At 42.0% G+C, this 22,987-nt stretch overlaps 1 protein-coding gene across 1 annotated transcript in view; it reads left to right on the forward strand.

Moving 5' to 3' along the window:
- Window positions 1–154: 154 nt before the first annotated feature.
- Window positions 155–22,987, forward strand: part of EEFSEC (eukaryotic elongation factor, selenocysteine-tRNA specific) — a 280,597-nt gene continuing 257,764 nt past the window's right edge. Inside the window, exon 1 of the mRNA XM_023516956.1 lies at window positions 155–509. Coding sequence (XP_023372724.1) covers window positions 206–509 — 304 coding nt within the window. The 5' untranslated portion in view covers window positions 155–205. The remainder of the gene's footprint in view (window positions 510–22,987) is intronic.

Raw genomic sequence — 22,987 nt, forward strand, 5'->3', positions numbered from 1 at the left:
CCTGTCTCTGGGGAACCCACTCCGTGCGCCCTACTGAGGGGCCCGCGGGCCCAAGGAGGGAGGGAGAGAGGAAGCTTCGGGGCCGGAACCGGAGCTCCCGGCGCGCCAGTTGCGGGGGGGGCAGCTTAACGGGCCGGACCGCAGCGGCTGCCCGGGGCGCTGAGGGGCGGGCCCAGAGAGTGTCCCGAGCGGCGCTGGCGGCGGCATGGCGGGGCGGCGGGTGAACGTGAACGTGGGCGTGCTGGGCCACATTGACAGCGGCAAGACGGCGCTGGCGCGGGCGCTGAGCACCACGGCCTCCACCGCAGCCTTTGACAAGCAGCCGCAAAGCCGCGAGCGCGGCATCACGCTCGACCTGGGCTTCTCGTGCTTCTCGGTGCCGCTGCCCGCGCGCTTGCGGCCGGCCCTGCCGGCGCCTGAGGCCGAGCCCGAGCTCGGCGAGCCGCTCCTTCAGGTCACGCTGGTTGACTGCCCGGGGCACGCCTCCCTCATCCGGACCATCATCGGCGGTGAGCGTGGGCGAGGGCGGGAGCCGGGCTCAGGGACGTGGGCGGAGCGGCGGGGTCGGTGTCCCGGGGAAGGGACCTGGTCCCGCTTCTCACACTGGGGCCCGAGGCCCGGGGAGAAGAAGAGTGTGACTGGGCCGAGGCTCTGTCGCAAGTGAGCAGAGGCTTTGGGGATTAGAACTCACAGCTGACTAAGATAAAAGCATTTCTCCCCAGCCCAGCCAAGCAGCAAGGTGCTTTCCTTCGAACAAAACCGCACAAATTTTATTTATTTAAAAAATGTGTTTGTAAGACATTTTCAAGATCACAAAACTGAAAAGCCACGAAACGTGTACATAAAGCGTCAAAACAGGACCCCACTCCCCTGTCCTTTGGTCTCCTGGTTCCCGTTCCCAGCGTCAATCACTATCCCCAGTTCCTTGTGTTTCATTTCAAAAAAAAAAAAATCCATGTCAATACAAGCAGCTCTGTGACTATGTATAAATCCCCCTTTTCTTCCCTTTCTTTTTATTTTTTTCTTTATTTTGAGACAGAGCCTCAGTTTGTTGCCGTCAGTAGAGTGCTGTGGCGTCACAGCTCAAAGCAACCTCAGACTTTTGGGTTCAAGCGATTCTCTTGCCTCAGCCTCCCCTAGCTGGGACTACAGGCGCCCGCCACAACACCCAGCTGTTTTTGGAGGTGGAGTCTCACTCTTGCTCAGCCCGGTTTCGAATCTGTGAGCTCAGGCAGTCCACCCGCCTCCCAGAGTGCTAGGATTACAGGCGTGAGCCGCTGCACCTGACCTAGAAATTGTTTGGTTTTTAGGAAAAAATGATACAGTCACGTAAGCACATGGCATAAAAGTGTGTATGGCTAAAAGAAGTCTACCTTTCACTGCTGACTTTCGTCCTGACTACATTCCTTCCGTTTCCCTGTGTTTTTTTTCCTGTAATATTCTATACACCTACAAGAACGTATGGGAATATCTGTAGATTGGGCTGCTGATTATTAGTTTGGTGGCACGTGGCTTCACTGGTCACTGGACATCCTGGGTCCTAGCTATCCTGATGAGTTTAAGTACACAGGGCGGGGAACCTTTTCATGTTGGAAGAACATATTTAGCTATAATCAAATAAGGCCTCATTCAAGAAACTTCTGTTAGATATACTTAAAAATGTATATTATTTTGTAAAAATCTAACTATTACGTACTTAATTTCAAAAAATGAAAACTTTGTTAATTTTAAAGTCATCTTTTTTTTTTTTTTTTTTTTGAGACAGAGCCTCAAGCTGTCCCCCTGGGTAGAGTGCTGTGGCATCACAGCTCACAGCAACCTCCAACTCCTGGGCTCAAGCGAGTTTCCTGCCTCCGCCTCCCAAGTAGCTGGGACCACAGGCACCCACCACAACGCCCGGCTATTTTTTGGTTGCAGCCGTCATTGTTGTTTGGCGGGTCCAGGCTGGGGATTTGAACCCGCCACCTTAGGTGTACATGGCTGGCGCCTTAGCCGGTTGAGCTATAGGCGCGGAGCCAAAGTCATCTTTTTAATGACTTTGTTGTATTTGCTTTTTGTTGAAAAGCATTTGAATATTTGGTTACAGTTTAGTTGATACTTTAGTTATGTATCAATCTTTTGTGCCCTTGAGAGCGTCTTGACTTGGGCCAGGCAGGAGTATGTAGATCTGCAGGAGTAAGTAGTAGAAAAGCAAGAGAGCATTTTTAGCATATTGCTGAAGGCCTGTTTATCCTACTGCATTTTTCCATATTTTATTGAATCTTTTTAGCATCATGCATTGACTATAAAATGTCATCTACTGAGAGCTCAGTCAGTTCCATCTGTAGTTTTCTTTCGGTGCTTTGATGGTGTCAACTAATGAGTGTAATGTCATGATTCTCAAAGTCTGTGAACCTTTCATTGTATTTTCTAATTAATAAGTCTATAACGGTTGTGTATTCTTCAGATGATTTGTATACACGTAACTCATCCTGCTAATCAACGACCTTTGTTAACTGGAAAAAGGTTCTTTCAGAATTTACTTTTGAAGCAGCTTTTTTTTGAAATGCTCGGATTTTTACCACGTCTGATATATAGAGTTAGTTTTCCCTTACAAAGAAATATTGAGGTTGTTTTGATATGATATCAAATACTGCATTCCTATAGCAATCTTCTCTCAGTAATTCTCATTGCTGATTCTGTTCTTCATAAAATTTAACTGTTCTTACAGAGATAAAATTTTGATAATTTACAGAGATAGATACAGATAATACCTGTTCCTGTGATAGCCAACTCATTTTAGAATGATGGTGCAAATCCACGCTGAATACCTCATTGTTCAACTTTAGTATGTTATGAAGCTGATGGATGCATTGCACTAGTATGGTTAACAGTACTTAGAACTTGTTGCAAAGTGTCACTTAAAATAACAGCTTTAGCACAGAGATTTTGCTGATGAAAGATACAATGAAAAGAAATGAGAGCATCTGGATCTGTTAATACTTTTTTTTTAGTCTGGGAAATAAACCCTTCATATTTTCCTGTCATGGAAGGTGCACCATCTGTACATATACTCACCACATTTACCAAATTGAGCTCAACTTCACAGCGTTTTATCTTGAAAGTTGTATACATTCCCTGTGTTCTGTATGCAAGGGTGCCCAAAGTAAGTGACTGTGCTAAAAAAAATCTGTTATGACCTGAATGAAGTATAAAACCTGTGCCAGTAGTATCAGTTGATGGATCCAAAGTGGTTGAATAATATATATTTTCCTTTTGAAGTATTACATGGAGTTCTGTTAAGTTGAAGGCTCATTCATGCTGTTGGTCAGTTATGGTTCTTGAAAGGGGCAGTTGTTTGTACTTTGAAACAGTATCAGGGTCCAAGCATCCTACAACTTGGACAGTGCATTCTTTCACAATTTCTACATCATGAATGGCTTCCATTTTTCCTGAGTATAAAAACTACTTTACAGGTTCCTTTAATGGCATTATTTCCAGTTCTTGCTGCTGCTTGAAAGAATTGTCTCTTTTTCTTTGTTTTTTTTACAGTGAAAAGTTATATATTTAGAATTAGCTAGATGGACTTGGTTTAGATGATCCCAAATTTGTTGGCAGCATCCAAAGCATCATAATCAGGAGCCAGTCGAACATATGCCTTCTTCTCACCATCAGCCCTGATCAGGGTGTTGACCTTGGCCACATCAATATCATAAAGCTTCTTCACAGCCTGTTTGATCTGGTGCTTATTGGCTTTGACATCCACAGTGAACACAAGTGTGTTGTCTTCTATCTTCTTCATGGCAGACTCAGTGGTCAGGGGGAACTTGATGATGGGATAGTGATCAAGCTTGTTTCTCCTGGGGGTGCTCTTCCGAGGATATTTGGGTTGCCTCTGGAGCCTCAGTCTTTAGTCGCCAGAAGGTGGGTGATGTGTGGATCTTTTTTTTGTGGCTGTGGATGCCTTTTAGCACTGCCTTCTTGGCCTTCAATGCCTTTGCTTTGGCTTCGACTTTGGGAGGGGCAGGAGCTTCCTTCTTCGCTTTTGGCGCCATCTTGTGAAAAGACCGTCTGAGACAATAATTGTCTTCACTTTTGCTTTTCATCTTTTAATTTCTCCAACACAACCTTTCCTATCACTCCCTCTATTTAAAATACTTGTGGTCCTTAATGAGCGTTACGGTGCTAATGAGCATTGAATTGCTTTAATGTTGATGCTGCAGTATCTCAAAGCAAGCGAATATTATCTTTAGCAGAAACAAGATAATATTGTAATTCCCAATCTTTGTTAAAGACATCTGTTTTCTTCCTTCAGCGTTCTCTTGGACTTTTTTTTTTGAGACAGAGCCTCAAGCTGTCGCCCCGGGTAGAGCACCGTGGCATCACAGCTCACAGCAACCTCTAACTCCTGGACTCAAGCGAGTCTCCTGCCTCCGCCTCCCAAGTACCTGGGACTACAGGTGCCTGCCACAACACCTGGCTATTTTTTGGTTGCAGCCATCTTTGTTGTTTGGCGGGCCCAGGTTGGATTCGAACCCACCAGCTCAAGTGTATGTGACTGGCGCTTTAGCTGCCTGAGCCACAGGCACCGTCTCTTGGGCTTCTTTGACGTGATGGGCTGTTAGGCAAACAATTAAAAAATACTGTTGCTTGGTAGTTCTCTGATGATTAAGGATGATGAACATTTTTTCATGTGTCTATAGGCCATGTGCCTGTCTTCTTCAGAGAGGTTTCTCTTCAAGTCCCTTGCCCACACTGAGATAGGATCACTTGTTCTTTTCTTGCTAATATATTTGAGTTCTCTGTGGGTTCTGGTACTTAAACCTTTGTCAGAGACATAACCTGCAAATATCTTCTCCCATTCTGAGGGCCTTCTGCTTGTTTATGTCCTGTTTTCTTGGCTGTGCAGAAGCTTTTTAGCTGGATCAGGTCCCAGTAATGTATTTTTGGTGTTGCTTCAGTTGCCGGGGGAGGGGGGGGTTGTCCTCATAAAATATTCTCCCAGGTTGATTTCTTCAAATGTTTTCCCTGCACTTTCTTCTTGTATTTTTATAGTTTCATGTCTTAAGTTTAAATTTTTAATCCAGTGAGAGTCTATTTTTGTTAATGGTGAAAGGTGTGGGTCTAGTTTCAGTCTTCTATAGGTTGCCAGCCAGTTCACCCAGCACCATTTGTTAAATAGGGAGTCTTTTCCCCACTGAATGTTTTTAATTGGCATATTGAAGATCAAATAATGGTAAGTAGTTAGGTTCATCTCTTGGTTCTCTATTCTGTTCCATACATCTACCTCTCTGTTTTTTGTGCCAGTATCATACTGTTTTGGTCACTATCAATTTATAGTATAGTCTGAGGTCTGGTAGTGTGATTCCTCCTGATTTTTTTTTTTTTTTTGAGACAGAGTCTCAAGCTGTCCCCCTGGATAGAGTACCGTGGCATCACAGCTCACAGCAACCTCCAATTCCTGGGCTCAAGTGAGTCTCCTGCCTCAGCCTCCCAAGTACCTGGGACCAGAGGCGCCTGCCATAACGCCTGGCTATTTTTTGGTTGTAGCCATCATTGTTGTTTGGCGGGCCGGGCTGGATCTGAACCTGCCACCTTAGGTGTATGTGGCTGGCGCCTTGCCACTTGAGCCATAGGCGCTGAGCCCTGATTTGTTTTTATTTCTGAGTAATGTCTTGGCTATTCAGGGATTTTTCTGATTCTATATAAAATGAAGTATTATTTTTTTGAGATCTTTAAAGTATGACAATGGTGCTTTAATGGGGATTGCATTAAAATTGTATATTGCTTTGGGTAGTATGGACATTTTAACAATGTTGATTCTTCCTAGCCATGAGCATGGTATATTTTTTCTTCCTTTTGGAAAGATGTTTGGAGATCACTTAGGGATCTAAAAATAGACCTGCCATTTGATCCTTCAGTTCCTCTACTAGGTATGTATCCAGAAGACCAAAAATCACATTATAGCAAAGATATTTGCACCAGAATGTTTATTGCAGCCCAATTCATACTTGCTAAGTCATGGAAGAAGCCCAAGTACACATCCACCCATGAATGGATTACTGTGTTTCCCCAAAAATAAGACCTACCCAAAAAATAAGCCCTAGCAGGATTTCTATGCATTTGTTAAATATAAGCCCTACCCCGATAATAAGACCTAGTGATGGACATGGCTATCCACACCCTACATTTCTGCGCGGAGCAGTAAGGAAGACTGGAATACCTTTTATCTGCCACAGTTCCTTTCTCCTAGCCGTTTGCGCTTGCTCGGGTGTGCATGTGGTAACCCCAGTCACAAGCATCCTATTGCGCATGTTTGAATGGCTAGGGGAAAGGAGTTCATGCATCACTAGTGCCAGCCACACCAATAAGGTCGGCTCCCCCTGTCAGGTTCCAGAAGAAGATGATTTAACTGTATTTGAATAAATATAGATTGTTGTATTACACCTAATAAAAATAAGACATCCCCTGAAAATAAGCCCTAGTGTGTCTTCTTGAGAAAAAATAAATATAAGACAGTGTCTTATTTTCGGGGAAACATGGTAATAAATTGTGGTATATGTACACTATGGAATATTATGCAGCCTTAAAAAAGATGGAGACTTTACCTCTTTCACGTTTACATGGATGGAGCTGGAACATACTGTTCTTAGCAAAGTATCTCAAGAATGGAAGAAAAAGTATCCAATATACTCAGCCCTACTATGAAACCAATTTATAAAGAGCCACATTTTCATAAGAAAACTATAACCCAATTATAGCCCAAGAAGAAGGGGAAAGAGGAGAGGGAGGGGAAGGGGGAGGATAGGTGGCAGGGGGAGGGTAATTGGTGGGACCACACCTATGGTACATTTTGCAAGGGTACAAATTAAATCTACTAAGTGTAGAATATAAATGTCTTAACACAATAACTAAGAAAATGTGGTGAAGGCTATGTTAACCAGTTTGATGGAAGTATTTCAAATTGTATATAAAACCAGAACATTGTACCCTGTAATTGCATTAATGTACATAGCTATGATTTGATTTAAAAAAAAGGAAAAAAATTAAAAAATTACTGTTGCTGTGCAAACTATTCACAAATTCCACTTCAAACAGAAACACAGTGTACCACTGTCAAAAGCTGATAACAGACTGGCTACTTGACTACTATGCACTCTCACTGACCAGCCTTGTGCATTAGTGGTGCCAGTCAGATGGGGGAAGTTAGAACTAAATCATGAGCATAGCAGCTGTCAATCTAGCCCTTACAGCTCACTAATGTTCTAATTATGCCTGTCAATCTGGGGGGATTATTTTGTTGAAACATGTTTTATTCTTTTGTATTTAATTTTTGTTTATTTAATTTGTTTATTTATTTTTTATTTATCTTTTGATTTTTGAGATAGTGTCTCACTCTGTTGCCCAGGCTAGAGTGCCAAGGTGTCAGCCTACCTCACAGCAACCTCAAACTCTTAGGTTCAAGCCACCCTGCCTCAGCCTCCTGAGTAGGTGGGACTGTAGGTGCCTGCCATAATGCCTGGCTTTTTTTCTATTTTTAGTAGAGATGGGGTCTCTTTCTTGCTCAGCTTGGTTTTGAACTCCGTAAGCTCAAGGGATCCTCTTGCCACAGCCTCCTGAGTAGTTGGGACTATAGTTGCCCACCACAATACCCAGCTAGTTTTTCTATTTTTAGTAGAGATGGGATCTTGCTCTTGCTCAGCCTGGTCTTGAACTCCCTGAGCTCAAGGGATCCTCCTGCCTTGGCCTCCCAGAATGCCAGGATTACAGATGTGGGCCACTGTGCCTGGCCCTTCTTTGTATTTTAAATACGTTCATTTTAAAAATAAAATACAAATATAAAAGAAAAACAAAAATAGTTTAATAAAAATAAGAGGACTTGTCCTATATAATTTGGATTCAGTCAAAAGGCTGCACTAAGGACCTAGAAGGCCACATATGGCCTTAAGGTGGCAGTTTCCCATCCCTGTTTAAATACATACAATATTTTCTTTCTTCTCTCTCTCTCTTTTTTTAATTGAGACAGAGTCTCATTTTGTCACTCTCAGCTCACAACAGCCTCAAACTCTTAGGCTCAAGTGATTCTCTTGCCTCAGCCTCCCTAGTAGCTGGGACTGCAGGTGCCTGCCACAATGCCCAGCTATTTTTGTTTGTTTGTTTGTTTTTGTTTAGTAGGCCCAGGCTGGTTTGAACCTGCCAGCCCTGGAGCACATAGTGCCCTAACTAGTGAGGTATGGACGCCCTTCATCTTTGTTACGTCCAGCTCTCACATGATGCCTCAGGCAGTCTGAGATCATTTTCCCATTTTACAGTAGAAGAAATAGAGGTTTGAAGAGGTGAAGAGACTTGCTCAAGGTCAAGCTATCTAAGATCTTCTATTCAACTCATATTTTAGTCATCAGTGAGGGGCACATGGTTCTCTACCCTTTCCCCTTCTTTTATAACTGAATTCTGTTTGGTCACATTGAAATACGTTTAGGACATATACTCAGATAGAAGGCACAGGTTCAAAAAAAAAAAGAAAGCAAATTCTTAGTCTTTTCTGGTAAGTAATGAAGGGAAGAGAGGAAGGACATAATTTTGGAGTCAAACAAACTAGACTTGAAGCCTGGCTCTCCTTTTTGCTAGTTGTATGATGTTTGAACCTGATTCCGGACCTTCTGCACACTGACAGATAGTGGCAACCACACAACTGTTTATTGGCTTGCCTTTTCTTACGTATTTGCTACTTATTGGGTAAACCCTGGTAATATTTCAGGCTCTTCATTTCTTTTCCTTTCTCTTTTTTTCTTGGCAGAAGTCTTGCTCTGTCACCTGGGCTAGTGTGCCAGGTCATTAGCCTAGCTCACGGCAACCTCAAACTCTTGGGTTCAAGTGATTCTCCCACCTTAGCCTCCTGAGTAGCTGGGAGTACAGGCACCCGCCACTATGCCTGGCTAATTTTTCCCTTTTTAAGTACAGACAGGATCTTGCTCTTGATCAGTCTGGTCTTCAACTCCTGAGCTCAAGAGATCCTCTCACTATGGCCTCCCAAAGTGCTAGGATTACAGGCATGAGCCACCACTCCTACCCTCAAAACTTTTACATTATTACTGCATCTGTAACAATGATCCATGATTCAGGGTCTTTGATGCTACCATTGTAATTATTTTCAGATACCATAAACAGTTTGCATATAAGATAGCAAAATTAGTATATAAATGTGTGTGTTCCACCAACCGCACCTGCTCCCCTGGGGCTTTCCTGTTCCCTGAGTCACAACAGTATTAAAATTAGGCCAATTGAAAACTCTAAGGGTCACATCGCTTTAAATGAAAAACTAGGAATGATTAAAACAGTGAGGAAGGTATGAAAGCCAAGATAAGCGAAACACTGGGTCTCTTATATCAGTTTGCCAAGTTTTAATGTAAAGGATAAAAGTGCTGGCTCTGCGCCTATAGCTCAACTGGCTAAGGCGCCAGCCACATACACCTAAGGTGGTGGGTTCGAATCCCCAGCCCGGACCCGCCAAACAACAATGACAGCTGCAACCAAAAAATAGCCGGGCATGTGGCAGGCGCCTGTGGTCCCAGCTACTTGGGAGGCGGAGGCAGGAGACTCACTTGAGCCCAGGAGTTGGAGGTTGCTGTGAGCTGTAATGCCACGGCACTCTGCCCAGGGGGACAGCTTGAGGCACTGTCTCAAAAAAAAAAAAAAAAAAAAAAAAAAAAGTGCTACTCCAGTGAACACTTTTGATAAGTGATAAGGAGTAAAACAGCCTTCTTGCTGTCAGGGAGAAAGTTTTAGTGTAAATAGATCTGATCAGCTACAACATGCCTTTAAGCCAAAGCCTCCTCCAGAGCAAGAACCTAACTTTCTGGTCCTTGAAAAGGTTAAGAGAGGTGCAGTAGCTGCAGAAGAAAGATTGAAGCTAGTGGAGGTTGGTTTAGGAGGTTTAGGGAAAGAAGCCGTCTCTAGAACATAAAGTGAAAGTCCAAGGTATCAGGTGCTGATGGAGGAGTGCTGGTGGAGAAGCTGCAGGAAGTTATCCAGAAGCTCTAGTTAGGATCATTGATGAAGGCAGCTACACTAAACAACAAATTTTCCATGTAAATGACACATCCTGCATTGGAAGAAGACACATCTAGGATTTTCATAGCTAGAGAGGAGAAGTCATTGCCTGGCTGCACAGCTTTAAAGGACAGGCTGATTCTTGTTAGGAGCTAATGTTTCTGGTGACTTAAGTTGAAGCCAGTGCTCATTTACCATTCAAAAAGCCTAGGGCCCTTAAGAATTGTGCTAAGTCTACCTTGCCTGTGCTCTTTATATATGCACAGCCTGGATGATAGCACCTTTGTTCACTATGGTTTACTGAATATTTTAAGCCTATGAACACAACATCCGTTCTGCAGCCTGTGGAACAAAGAGTAATTTTGACTTTCAAGTCTTATTATTTAAGAAATACAATTCATAAGGTCATGCATATCTGCCGTAGATAGTGTTTCTCTGATGGATCTGGGCAAAGTAAATTGAAAACCTGGAAAAGGATTCATTATTCTGGATGCCATTAAGAACATTAGTGATTCATGGGAAGGGGTCAAAATGTCAACGTTAACAGGACTTTGGAAGAAGTTGATTCCAGTCTTCATGGATGACTTTGAGGGGGAAATAACTGCAGAGGGAGTGGAAATGGCAAGAGAGCCAGCCTTCGAAGTGGGGCCTGAAGATGTGCCTGAATTGCTTCAATTTCATGACAAACTTGAACGGATGACTTATTTCTTTCTACAGTATAGTGTAAACATAATAGAACTTTTATATATACTAGGAAACGAAAAATTTGTGTGATTTGCTTTATTGCACTAGTCACTGTATTGTGGCAGTCTAGATTTAGACCTGCTATATCTTTGAGGTTTGCCTGTATGCGTGTATAGAGAAACTCTTCATTTGACAAAAAGTTCTTGCCTGATTCTATGTAACCAAGTTGTAATACCTCCCAAAATTTGGCCAGTCCTTGATTTAGTCTATAAAACCATAGAAGAAGGGGAATTTTTCTATTCTTTTTTTTTTTTTTATTGTTGGGGATTCATTGAGGGTATAAGAAACCAGGTTACACTGATTGCATTTGTTAGGTAAAGTCCCTCTTACAATTGTGTCTTGCCACACTGAGACCCCACACCCCCATTTCTTCTTTCTGCTCTTCCTTTTCCCCATCCCACTCCCTCCTTCTCTCCTCTTCCTCTACCCCCCCCCCATGTACTAGGTCATTAATTGTCCTCATATCAAAATTGAATACATAGGATTCATGCTTCTCCATTCTTGTGATGCTTTACTAAGAATAATGTGTTCCACTTCCATCCAGGTTAATACAAAGGATGTAAAGTCTCCCATCTTTTTAATGGCTGAATAGTATTCCATGATATACATATACCACAACTTGTTAACCCATTCCTGGGTTGCTGGGCATGTAGGCTGTTTCCACATTTTGGCAGTTGTAAATTGAACTGTGATAAAGACTCTAGTGCAAGTATCCTTATGGTAAAAGGATTTTTTTCCTTCTAGGTAGATGCTCAGTAATGGGATTGCAGGATCAAATGGGAGGTCTGTTAGTTGCAGTCCAAACTGCAGTGTAAAAGTGTTCCCTTCTTTCCACATCCACACCAGCATCTGCAGTTTTGAGATTTTGTGATGTGGGTGATTCTCGCTGGGGTTAGATGATATCTAAGGGTGGTTTTGATTTGCATTTCTCTAATAATTAGGGACAATGAGCATTTTTTCATGTTTGCTAGCCATTTGTTTGTCTTCTTTAGAGAAGGTTCTATTCATCTCTTTTCCCCATTGATATATTGGATTCTTGGTTTTTTTCATTTGGATTAATTTGAGTTCTCTATTGATCCTAATTATCAAGCTTTTGTCTGATTCAAAATATGCAAATATCCTTTCCCATTGTGTAGGTTGTCTTTTTGCTTTGGTTGTTTTCTCCTTAGCTGTACAGAAACTTTTCAGTTTAATTAAGTCCCATTTGTTTATTTTTATTGTTGCAATTGCCACGGCAGTTGTCTTCATGAAGTCTTTCCCCAGGCCAATATCTTCCAATGTTTTTCCTATGCTTTCTTTGAGGATTTTTATTGTTTCATGCCTTAAATTTAAGTCCTTTATCCATCTTGAATCAATTTTTGTGAGTGGAGAAAGGTGTGGGTCCAGATTCAGTCTTTTACATGTGGATATCCAGTTCTCCTAGCACCATTTATTGAAAAGGAAGTCTTTCCGCTAGAGTATGTTCTTGTTTGGTTTATCGAGCATTAGGTGACTGTAAGATGTTAGTTTCATTTCCTGGTTTTCTATTCAATTCCAAATGTATATGTCTCTGTTTTTGTTCTAGTATCATGCTGTCTTGACCACTATGGCCTTGTAGTACGGCCTAAAATCTGGTATGCTGACGCCCCTGGCTTTGTTTTTAGTACCAAGAGCTGCCTTAGCTATATGGGATTTTTTTCTGGTTCCATATGAAATGCAGAATCATTTTTTCCAAGTCTTGAAAGTATGATGTTGGTATTTTAATAGGGATGGAATTGAATCAGTAAATTGCTTTGGGAAGTATAAACATTTTAACAATGTTGATTCTTCCCAGCCATGAGCATGGTATGTTCTTCCATTTGTTAATATCCTTTGCTGTTTCCTTTCTTAGGGTTTGATAATTTTCTTTATAGATGTCCTTCACCTCTTTTGTTAGGTATATTCCTAGGTATTTCATTTTCTTTGAAGCTATGGTGAAGGGGGTTGTGTCCTTAATTAGCCTCTCATCTTGGCTGTTACTGGTGTATACAAAGGCTACTGACTTGTGGACATTGATTTTATATCCTGAGACATTACTGTATTTTTCGATGACTTCCAGGAGTCTTGTGGTTGAGTCTTTGGGGTTCTCTTAAGTATAAGATCATATTGTCAGCAAAGAGGGAGAGTTTGACCTCCTCTGCTCCCATTTGGATGACATTTATTTCCTTGTCTTGCCTAATTGTATTGGCTACAACTTCTAGCACTATGTTGAATAGTAGTGGAGACAGAAGACAACCTTGTCTGGTTCTACTTCTAAGTGGAAAAGTTTTCAGTTTTACTCCATTCAGTAAGATATTAGCTGTGGGTTAGTCATAGATAGCCTTGATCAGTTTAATAAATGTGCCACCTATGCCTATACTCTTCAGTGTTCTAATTAGAAAAGGATGCTGGATTTTATCAAATGCTTTTTCTGCATCTATTGATAAAATCATATGGTCTTTGTTCTTGCTTCTGTTGATAATGGTGAATAACGTTTATGGACTTGTGTATGGTAAACCAGCCTTGCATTGCTGGGATGAAACCTACTTCATCATAATGTATGACTTTTTTGATGATAAGCTGTAATCTATTGGCTGGGATTTTGTTGAGAATTTTTTCATCTATATTAGTGAAATTGGTCTGAAATTCTACTTTTTAGTTGGGTCTTTTCCTGGTTTTGGTATCAGGGTGATGTTTGCTTCGTAGAATGTGTTGGGGGAAGGTTCCTTCCTCCTTAATTTTTTGGAATAATTTCTGCAAGAGCTCTTCTTGGGAATAAGCTCTTCTTGGAAGGTTTGATAGAATTCTGATGTGAAGCCATCCACACCAGGGCATTTATTTGTTGGAAGCTTTTTTATTGTTTCTTTGATCTTAGTGCTTGAAATTGGTCTATTCAGGAGCTCTGTTTCTTCCTGGCTAAGTCTAGGGAGAGGGTATGATTCCAAATATTGATCCATTTCCTTCACATTGTCAAATTTCTGGGCATAGAGTATCTGGTAGTATTCAGAGATAATCTCTTGTATCTCTGTGGCATCAGTTGTTATTTCCCCTTTATCATTTCTGATTGAGGTTTACTTTTCTATTTCTAGTTAGGCTGGCCAAAGGTTTATCTATTTTATTTATTTTTTCAAAAAAACAACTCCTTGTTTCATTAATTTTCCAAATGATTCTTTTCAATTTCATTAATCTCTGATTTAATTTTGGATATTTCTTTTCTTCAGCTGGATTTAGGCTTAGATTACTCTTCTTTTTCCAATTCCTTAAGATGGCTATGAATTTGTTGATGTGCTCTCTTTCTGTTTTTCTAACTTAGGCATCTAAAATGATAAATTTTCCTCTCAGGACTGCTTTTACTATATCCCACAGGTATTGGTAGCGTGTGTCTTCATTTTTATTATGCTCAAGGAAGTTAATGATTTCCTCTTTTATTTCTTCCTGCACCCAACTATCATTCAACAGAAGGTTGTTTAATTTCCATGCCTTTGCGTGAAGTTGAACGTTTTTGTTGGAATTGAGTTCCACTTTTAGTGCCTTGTGGTCTGAGAAGATAAAAGGTAAAATTTCAATTCTTTTGATTCTTTTGAGGTTTGTTTTGTGTCCTAGGATATGATCAATATTGGAGAATGATCCATGGGGCGATGAGAAGAATGTATATGCTTTAGCTTTGGGATGGAATGTTCTATATGCATCTATCAAGCACAGTTGTTCTAGGGTCTCATTTAAGTCCCTTATATCTTTATTTAATTTCTGTTTAGAGGATCTATCCAGTTCTGTGAGAGGAGTGTTAAAAGTTCCTTGTTATTGCGGTGTTATAGGATATCATATTGCTCAGACTAACTAAGGCCTGTTTCAAAAATCTGGGAGCATTTAAGTTTGGTGCATAAATATTTAGAATTGAAATGTCTTCTTGCTGTATTTTTCCCTTGACCAATATGAAGTGACCATCTTTGTCTTTTTTGACTTTCGCTGCTTTAAATCCACATGTATCTGAAAATAAGATTGCAACCCCCCTTTTCTTCTGGATTCCGTTTGTTTGAAAAATTGTCTTCCAGCCCTTGAGTTTTCATTTGTCTTTTGATGCTAGGTGTGTTTCTTGAGGACAGCAAATGGATAGCTTGTGCTTTGTAATCCAGTCAGCCAGTCTATGCCTCTTCAGTGGGGAATTCAGGCCATTAACATTTATTGAGATAATTGATAAGTGTGGTAGCGTTATATTCATCTTATTTTGTGAAAGTCCATTGCTTAGTTTTGTCTTTTGCATCACTGTTAAAGCTAGGTTCTGTCCTTTAATTTCTGGGTGCTTACTTTGCTGGTGGTCCATTGTGGAGGTCACTGTGTAGAACAGGTTGAATTATTTCCTGTAGGGCTGGTCTTATTGTGGTGAATTTCTTCACTGGTTGCGTATCAGTAAAAGATTTGATTTCTCCATCAATTTTAAAGCTTAGCTTAGCAGGATATAGAATTCTGGGCTGGAAATTGTTCTGTTTAAGTAGATTAAAGGTAAATGACCATCGTCTTCTGGCTTGAAAAGTTTCATTAGAGAAGTCTGCTGTCGCCCTGGTGGATTTTCCCCTGTAGGTTAATTTGTGCTTACTCCTGGCAGCTTGCAAAATTTTTTCTTTTGTCTTGACTTTGGACAGGTTCATCACAATGTGTCTTGGAGAAGCTCTATTTGAGTTGAGGCGACCTAGGGTCCAATATCCCTCTAAAAGGAGTGTGTCGGAATCCTTGGTGATGTTTGAGAAATTTTCATTTATAATATTCTCTAGAATGGCTTCCATTCCCCTGGGGCACTCTTCTTCCCCTTCTGGGATACCTATAACTCGTATGTTTGAACACTTCATAAAGTCCCATCATTCTGTCAATGAGCGTTCTGCTTCTCTCTCTTCTTTTCTGCCTCTGTAACTATCTGAGTTATCTCAAAAGCTTTGTCCTCTACCTCCGAGATTCTTTCTTCTGCATGATCTAATCTGTTGTTGATACTTTCTGTTGCATCTTTAAGTTCCCTAATTGACTGCTTCAGTTCCTTGAGCTCTGCTATATCCTTTCTGTATTCTTCATATTGTTCATTTCTTATTTGATTCTGTTTTTGTACTTTTTTTGGTTATTTTCTACTTTATCAGTAGTTTCCTTCATTGATTCCATTATTTCCTTCATCTGTATTCTAAATGCCCTTTCTGTCATTTCTAACATTTCTTTATGGGTGGAATCCTCTGCAGTAGCTACCTCATGGTCCCTTGGGGTAGTTGCTCTGGACTGGTTTTTCATGTTACCAGGATTTTTCTGCTGATTCTTCCTCACGAGTGTTTTCTTTTTTCTATTTCCTTGCCCTAATTTTCCTTTCACTTCCTCTTGCTCTTTAAGTTACCATGCCTCTGGACTAGGGTTTCGATGAGTCCTTTGATACAGGACCAAAAGGATAAGAAGATTAAAGAGTGAGAAGGGAAAAAAGATTTAAACAAGAAAAGAAGAAAAGAAAAAAGAGAAAAGAGAGGGGGTGAGTAAAAGGGAATATTGACAAAAAGAAGAGAGGCACAGAAAGAGGGAGGCAGGAGCAATATAGGTGTACAGTAGGGTACTTTGACCCAACCTTAAATACACCTAACCTCTGGGGGTGCTGGGTTGGGTGGTTCCCTTGAGGTCAGCAGCTCTTTGCCAGCCTGTTCAGACACAGTACCCCACCTCCACCAGGTAGAGAGGAAAGACAAAAATATTCTAAATTAAACCAAACCAACCAAACAAAAAGCCTAATGAGGTAAAATTGGGGGAAAAACAAAATAATAGGGGCAAAAACACTAGCAAAAACGAAGTTCTGGCTCGGCAGGTGGCTAGGGCGCCAGCCACGTACACCTAAGGTGGCGGGTTCGAATCCCCAGCCTGGGCCCGCCAAACAACAATGATGGCTGCAACCAAAAAATAGCCAGGTGTTGTGGCGGGCGCCTGTGGTCCCAGCTACTTGGGAGGCTGAGGCAGGAGACTCGCTTGAGCCCAGGAGTTGGAGGTTGCTGTGAGCTGTGATGCTATGGCACTCTACCCAAGGGGACAGCTTGAGGCTCTGTCTAAAAAAAAAAAAAAACCCACGAAGTTCTAATTGTTAAAGAAGGCAACAATGGAAAATTGTATTTAAACCAGAAAAATGAAGACAGAAAAGAAAGAAAAAGAAAAAAGTAAAAGAAAAATCTAGAGGGAAAATGTTGAAATTAAAAAGAAAAAAACAAAACAGTATATATATCTTGATGAATATTGTCTGGGTAGCAGGCGTTCTTCTGGGGTTTGAGATGGTAATCACAATGCTGATACAGCTATACAAGATGGAGACTGGAGGCCTCTGCTGATTTCTTAAACCCTGCAGGGTTGAGACCCTAAATCTCTCCTTAGCCCGCTTAAAAGACACTTTAAACTGTTAATCTTAGCTAAGCAGAAGCTTTCCCAGGAAAGCACTTGTCACTGAGATTTCTCCTGAAGTGGCTGGCCACTTATCCAGTGTGCCGAAAAACAAAAAACAAAAAACAAAACCACAGTCTCACTCTATGCCCCTGAGGGCAAAGGCTGTAATCTGCCAAACACTGAAATTTCCATATCTCAGTCCCCACCTTTGGGCTGCTCAGATACTAGATTACTGGCCCAAGGTCTCCCAGCGCTCTATGACCCTGAGGGCAGAGCCTGCAAGGGCAGTTCTACCACAGTGGCTGTATAGGTGGCCCACAGCCACACAATACTAGCTCTGTTCAGCTCAATCCAGAGCCATAGACAACGCTTAAAGTCATCCACACTCTCTCCCAAGTTTTCCCAAGGTAGTGCCCAAATCCAAAAAGCAAAACAGATAAGGCCTTCCCTACTTGTAATCTTGCTGTTGCTGTACTTACAGTTGTTGAGTGATCTCCAAATGATCTCCAACTGAATGAATGCTACCACTTGCCAGTTCTCCACTGCTTTTGTCCTCCTTGTGGGGTCCAGAAGTCTCTTGCTGTCTCCCTGTGTGCCCAAAGGGATGTTTCTGGGCAAGTCCCACCAGCCAGAGATGCCTGGAGTCTTTTCTCTCCAATCTCATTGTGCCTGGTTGCAAAGAAGCTGTTACTCAGCCACCATCTTGATTCTCCTCCCGAATTTTTCTTTTCTTGTGCATACATTGTTGCTTTTCTTCTATGTCATCCTTGGTAGAATGCCATAGCGTCACAGCTCAGAGCAACCTCAAACTCTTGGGCTTAAGTGATTCTCTTGCCTTAGCCTCCCAAGTAGCTTGGACTATAGGCGCTTTCACAATACCTGGCTATTTTTGTTCCATTTGTCATTGTTGTTTAGCTGGCCCAGGCTGGGTTTGAACCCTCTAACCTGGCTGTATGCGGCTGGCACCCTACCCACTGAGCTGTGGGTGCTGTCCTACATTGCTTTTCTTATTTTTCTCTTGCCTCCTAAATGAGGAGAACTTTCCTCAGTCTCTTACTAGGAATAAAAATATGGCCTGAGCACCTTGAAATGGTGAGACCAAGGCTGTTACTATTCTTCCTTGAATAACTCACATTCCTATCTTCTTTTTCAGAGAAATGAGAAAAGAAAAGTAGACTTTTTTCTTTGAAGGGAAGGTACTCCCGTTTGAGTATGGTTCTGGCCCATGCCTTTGCCAAGAACTTGCATCTGTGCAACAGCCGTATGTGATGGGAATGTTAGCTTTATTTTTCAGATGAAACTGAACCTTGGCAAGTCAAATCTCTTGGGCTGATGATCAAACCTCACTGGTGCCACTAACCTCGATGTGGCTAATACCTTTCGTTATCCTTGTGATGTGTGGACACATGGACATCTTTGTCTTCTTGAAATGGCTCTTGGGGCTAAATCCTGACTTATGACGAGTGGACTCCTGCAAGTCTAGATCCTGTCTGCTTGCCAGCCTCTTTCTGACGTATTCTTCACATAGTGGGCAGTGCCTTCCTTTTATTAGTGTTCATTTGATCATGCCAACCCTCTGCTTCAAGCCCTTCTAGTAGGTTCTCATGCTCAGTCTCACTGGCCTCACTTCTGCTCCTTGAGTGAGCAGAACTGAGGTCCTGCAAGCTACGGCTTCCCTCAGTGTCTTTGCACCTGCTGTTGTCTCTTTTCTGTATGTTTTGGCTCCTTTTCATTTAAGTTTCCACTCAAATGTCATCTCCTTAGAGGCCCCTCCTGAGCTACTTAGCTAAAGTATCCACAACCCTTCCCCCTCATACTCTCTTCTGTCCATGTTTTATTTCCCAGATAGCCCTTTTCACTGTCTGACATTCTTTATGTGTTTACCTGTGAATGATCTGTCCTCCACTAGAGCTTGAGCTCCATGAGGACAGAACAGCATACTTGTTTGTCTTACCCATGTTCTCAGTGCTGGGGCCAGAGCCTGAAGAATGGTTGGCATTCAATAAGTTCTGAAAGAATGAAGCCTGTGTACCATACATTGTTGGGTTAGCTGGTTATAGTGAGGAGAATGCCTCTTTGTGGGTTGGAAGACAGAAAGCAATTAGCACAGGGCCTGGCCTGTAGTAAAGACACTATGCATGTTGGTTCTATTCCCTCTGCTCTAGGAGCTTGTAACAGAATCCGAGAGAGGACACTGAACTGTGCACAGTGATCTGCTGGAGTTCTTTGCACAAGGGCGAAAGCTGGAGTAACACACGTTGCTAAGAGGTGGGGAATAGGGTATGTTGGGAGATAGAAGAACTTTTCTGGGAGAGTGAACTGCCTAGGCAAGCCTCTGAGCCTTGAATGTGTCATTTTGTCCATTTAGCATTAGATTTAAGTGCCAGCATTTAGGCATGGCTAGATATCAGCATGGAAGGTGAAAGTGGTTGGCAGGGTCAGACCCTAGAGAGTGGCCCTTAGTGTTGATTTCTTCTAGGGGCCTAGAAGCTCCTTGGAAGGCTGTTAAAGCAGGTGTATGACATGTGTGGCCTGAGCTTTAGATAGAAAGATGCAAGATTGCTGGACAGGGAGTCCCACTAGCAGTGGGTGTGTTTTTCTGTAGACATACCTGCACCTCGGATCCCTGGGAGATTGGGCTCTTGTTAGAGTTCTTGGCTTATTGTGAATGATGTAGACACCTTAGGGAATATGTTATCCCTAAGAGAAGGAAATTAGAACAATTGTCCAAGTCCAGTGATGATATATTTCTGAAGTTTAATGTACCTTAAATCTGGCTAATTCCATTCCTCCCTCCCAAAATACTTTCTCTCTTTTTCTTTCATGCGTGCGTGCACACACACACACACACACACACACACACAGAATCTTAACTTAGAGAAAATTGAGTTTTATCTCCCTTGATACATGGGGCCACAGATAAAACAAGCAGTGCTGTGAGGTTACAATGATAATAGTACTTAGCATTTATTTAGTGCTGTCCTCATACTGTTGCTCACAACAGTCCTGGGAGGTAAGATGTGATAACCCATTTTACAGATGAAAAAACCATAGCTTGGAGAGGTCAGGGAATACTGTGAATAAGTGTCAGAGCTAGGTGGGAACCCAGGTTTATCTGACTATCCAGCCCATACTCTGGCTGGCATTCTCAGTGTGAATGAAAAAGTGTACCCGTCCACTCCAGCCCTGCAGTAGTGTTTCAGAGCAGTATTTTTCTTGAATCCATTTTAGAGTATAAATCTTTCTGGGTTACAACTTCAAAAAGATTCAGTAATGTATGTTTTAAAGACTTGGGTGGGGGTGAGGGACTTAGACTCATCCTCAATCTAACTCTGGCAGGAAAGAGGAGGACTGAAAAATGCTGGTATCTTGGCCTGGCAATTTATAGTCCTCTGGCGGCTGCAAGGATTAACAGCGGATTGTCTCCTGGTCTTTTGTTCGGGTTGTTAATGAACAGCAGCTCTTCTGCCACCACATGCCGCCTAGTGATCTAGTTCCCACCATTTAAACAGTGCTGCTAGCGTGCCTTGGACCCTCTCTCGGCCTTCCCTGCCCAAGAGCTAACGAGAGTTGCAAAGGTTTTTTAAGTTTGACTGAGGTTACTCTCTTTGGAGGGACAAACAGCCCAGAGTCTAGGAGATTTTTGTCACTGGAGCCTGGAGAGAATGCTTTGTGTAAAACTTTAGCTGTTTGGTCTTCTCTGTTTCTCCAGCTTTCTGTGCTCTTGGTGTTCCTGTGGAGAGAGCTTTTCTCCTTTGGCGTGTTTTGTCAGGGAGTAGGCCCTTCACTCCCTCTGTCAATGCTCTCTCTGGACTCAAGAATCAAATGGGGGTGTGTGTGTATGAATGAATGTGTTTTTCCACCATATTTTTTATGTAACTCGTTAGGTATTGTATGCCCAGAAAGCAGCATGGTACAAGTGGAGATAACAAACCAGGGTCTTGGCTGTGCAGGCCTTGGCAACTGTGAGGAATCTGGGTGTTATTCTAATGCAAAAACAAACAAACCAAAACCTCTTTTGATTTTATTTGCCCCTAGTCTTTTTATGAGAAACTGTGAAGGAATATGTTATGTTAAATTGTGGTAAGTGTAAATATTTGTCCTAAAATACTGAGGCATATTTAAAGGAGCTGTTCTAAGTGGAAATGCTTCCTTCAGCTTAACTTCTGTAGCTACAAGTATCTGTCAGGCTGTAGTTCCCTGCAGCCTGTGCCCACACAGTGAGAGCTGTTTTTTATTTTCTCTTTTTTATTGAAAAGTATACATCCAAACTGGAAGATTCTACTCTCTAGTGCTGTGTCTCTACCGTCAAGTGAAGCTGAGACTAATACTGGAGTCTGATGCCTTCACTTGCTTCAAATCCTCTTAGGTCCAGGAGGAAGTCTGCCTTACTCAGTACAAAAGTGTGCATCTATTCAAATACAAGTTTTTCTGTTTTGCTGGGTGCCTTATCGCTATCTGACCCCATCTGATTGCCTTCCAAGCTGGCGTGCCTTTAGCTGTCTCTAGGAGACTCTCAAATTGAGCTTTGTCTGCTGCACTTTCTCTTGGCGCTGGACAGCAGGTGACTTTGCTTTGGTTTGGGTGACAGTGTGGGAGTAGTACGACATCAGAGACACAGCCTTGAGTTTAAATTAATGCAGAATATTTGAGCAGGAACCAACAGGAAAGAAAAATGGAAGCAGGTAGTCATATTTCATTCTGTTGGGGTACATTTTTCTTTTCATGGGGCTTGCCCTTGAGAACAAAACATATCAAATATTAAATCAAAGAATATTTTTGTAGTCATGCTAGGAATAGAAAATAATGCAAAGACTTTGCCTCTGGAGGCAAATATTTTGCTGGAAGGTTATAATCAAAGTCAGAAGGAAGTCATAGACGCAGCTTTTGGTAAACCTGTAATCATTTAAAATTAATTGCTTTTAAGCTTTTCACTGAACATCTTGTTTGTTTTCTATCAGCATGTCTGTTGAGTTTTTCCTCAGAATCACTGTATTCAGATTGGAGTAAGATTTGGGCGAGCATCCCAGCAAATAACTCATAAATTAGCCCTAAGATGTGGTCCCCTGTGTCACTCTTTTGTTTGATGGAGTCTCCACCAGGCTGGGGGTAAGATAAGATGCCTTAGAGCTCAAGTCTATGTCCCATCTTACCAGTAGAGGATTTGATACCATGCAGAAGATGATGGTGTCTGTAACTCTGGTACTCTGGGTATTCTGGAGGTCCCAGTCTCAGAGTGGAGCCTGGCATTTCTGAGGAAGTCTCATGGGCAGGGAGCAGGAGAATGGGCCCTCATTCTCGTAGGCTCTGGGCTTGAGTGGTACATCATGCCTCCCTGTTGGAGTTCCTCTCTCTGCTGTAATGCCTGGTTTCCATGTCTCTTCTTTTCATTAGCCTGGAAACATCGTGGGCTCCATACATGTCTGTCTGTCCCTCTGGGCCATCCCAAGGCCTTAGCATATAGTAGATAACCAATACTTTAAAAGATTTTTTTTTTATTGAGATACAATTCACATATTGTAAAACACTCATTTCAAGTGCACATTCAGTGATTTGCAGTATATTCCTAGAGTTATGTAGCCATCACCACAGTCTGGGTCATCACCCCATAAAGAAACCATGTACCCATTACTGGTCATACCCTCCCTCAGGGCTAGGCAACCACTAATCCACTTTGTGTTTCTATAGAGTTGCCTTTTTTGATATTTCATATGAATGGAATCATACAATATGTGACCTTTTGAATCTGGCTCCTTTCACTTAGCATATGGTTTGAAGTTCATCCATGTTGTAGTAGGAACCTGTGTGTCATTCTGTTTTTGAAGACTAT

The sequence above is a fragment of the Otolemur garnettii genome, unplaced genomic scaffold (assembly GCF_000181295.1).
Source record: "Otolemur garnettii isolate 467f Iridium unplaced genomic scaffold, OtoGar3 scaffold00101, whole genome shotgun sequence".
NCBI lineage: Eukaryota > Metazoa > Chordata > Mammalia > Primates > Galagidae > Otolemur > Otolemur garnettii.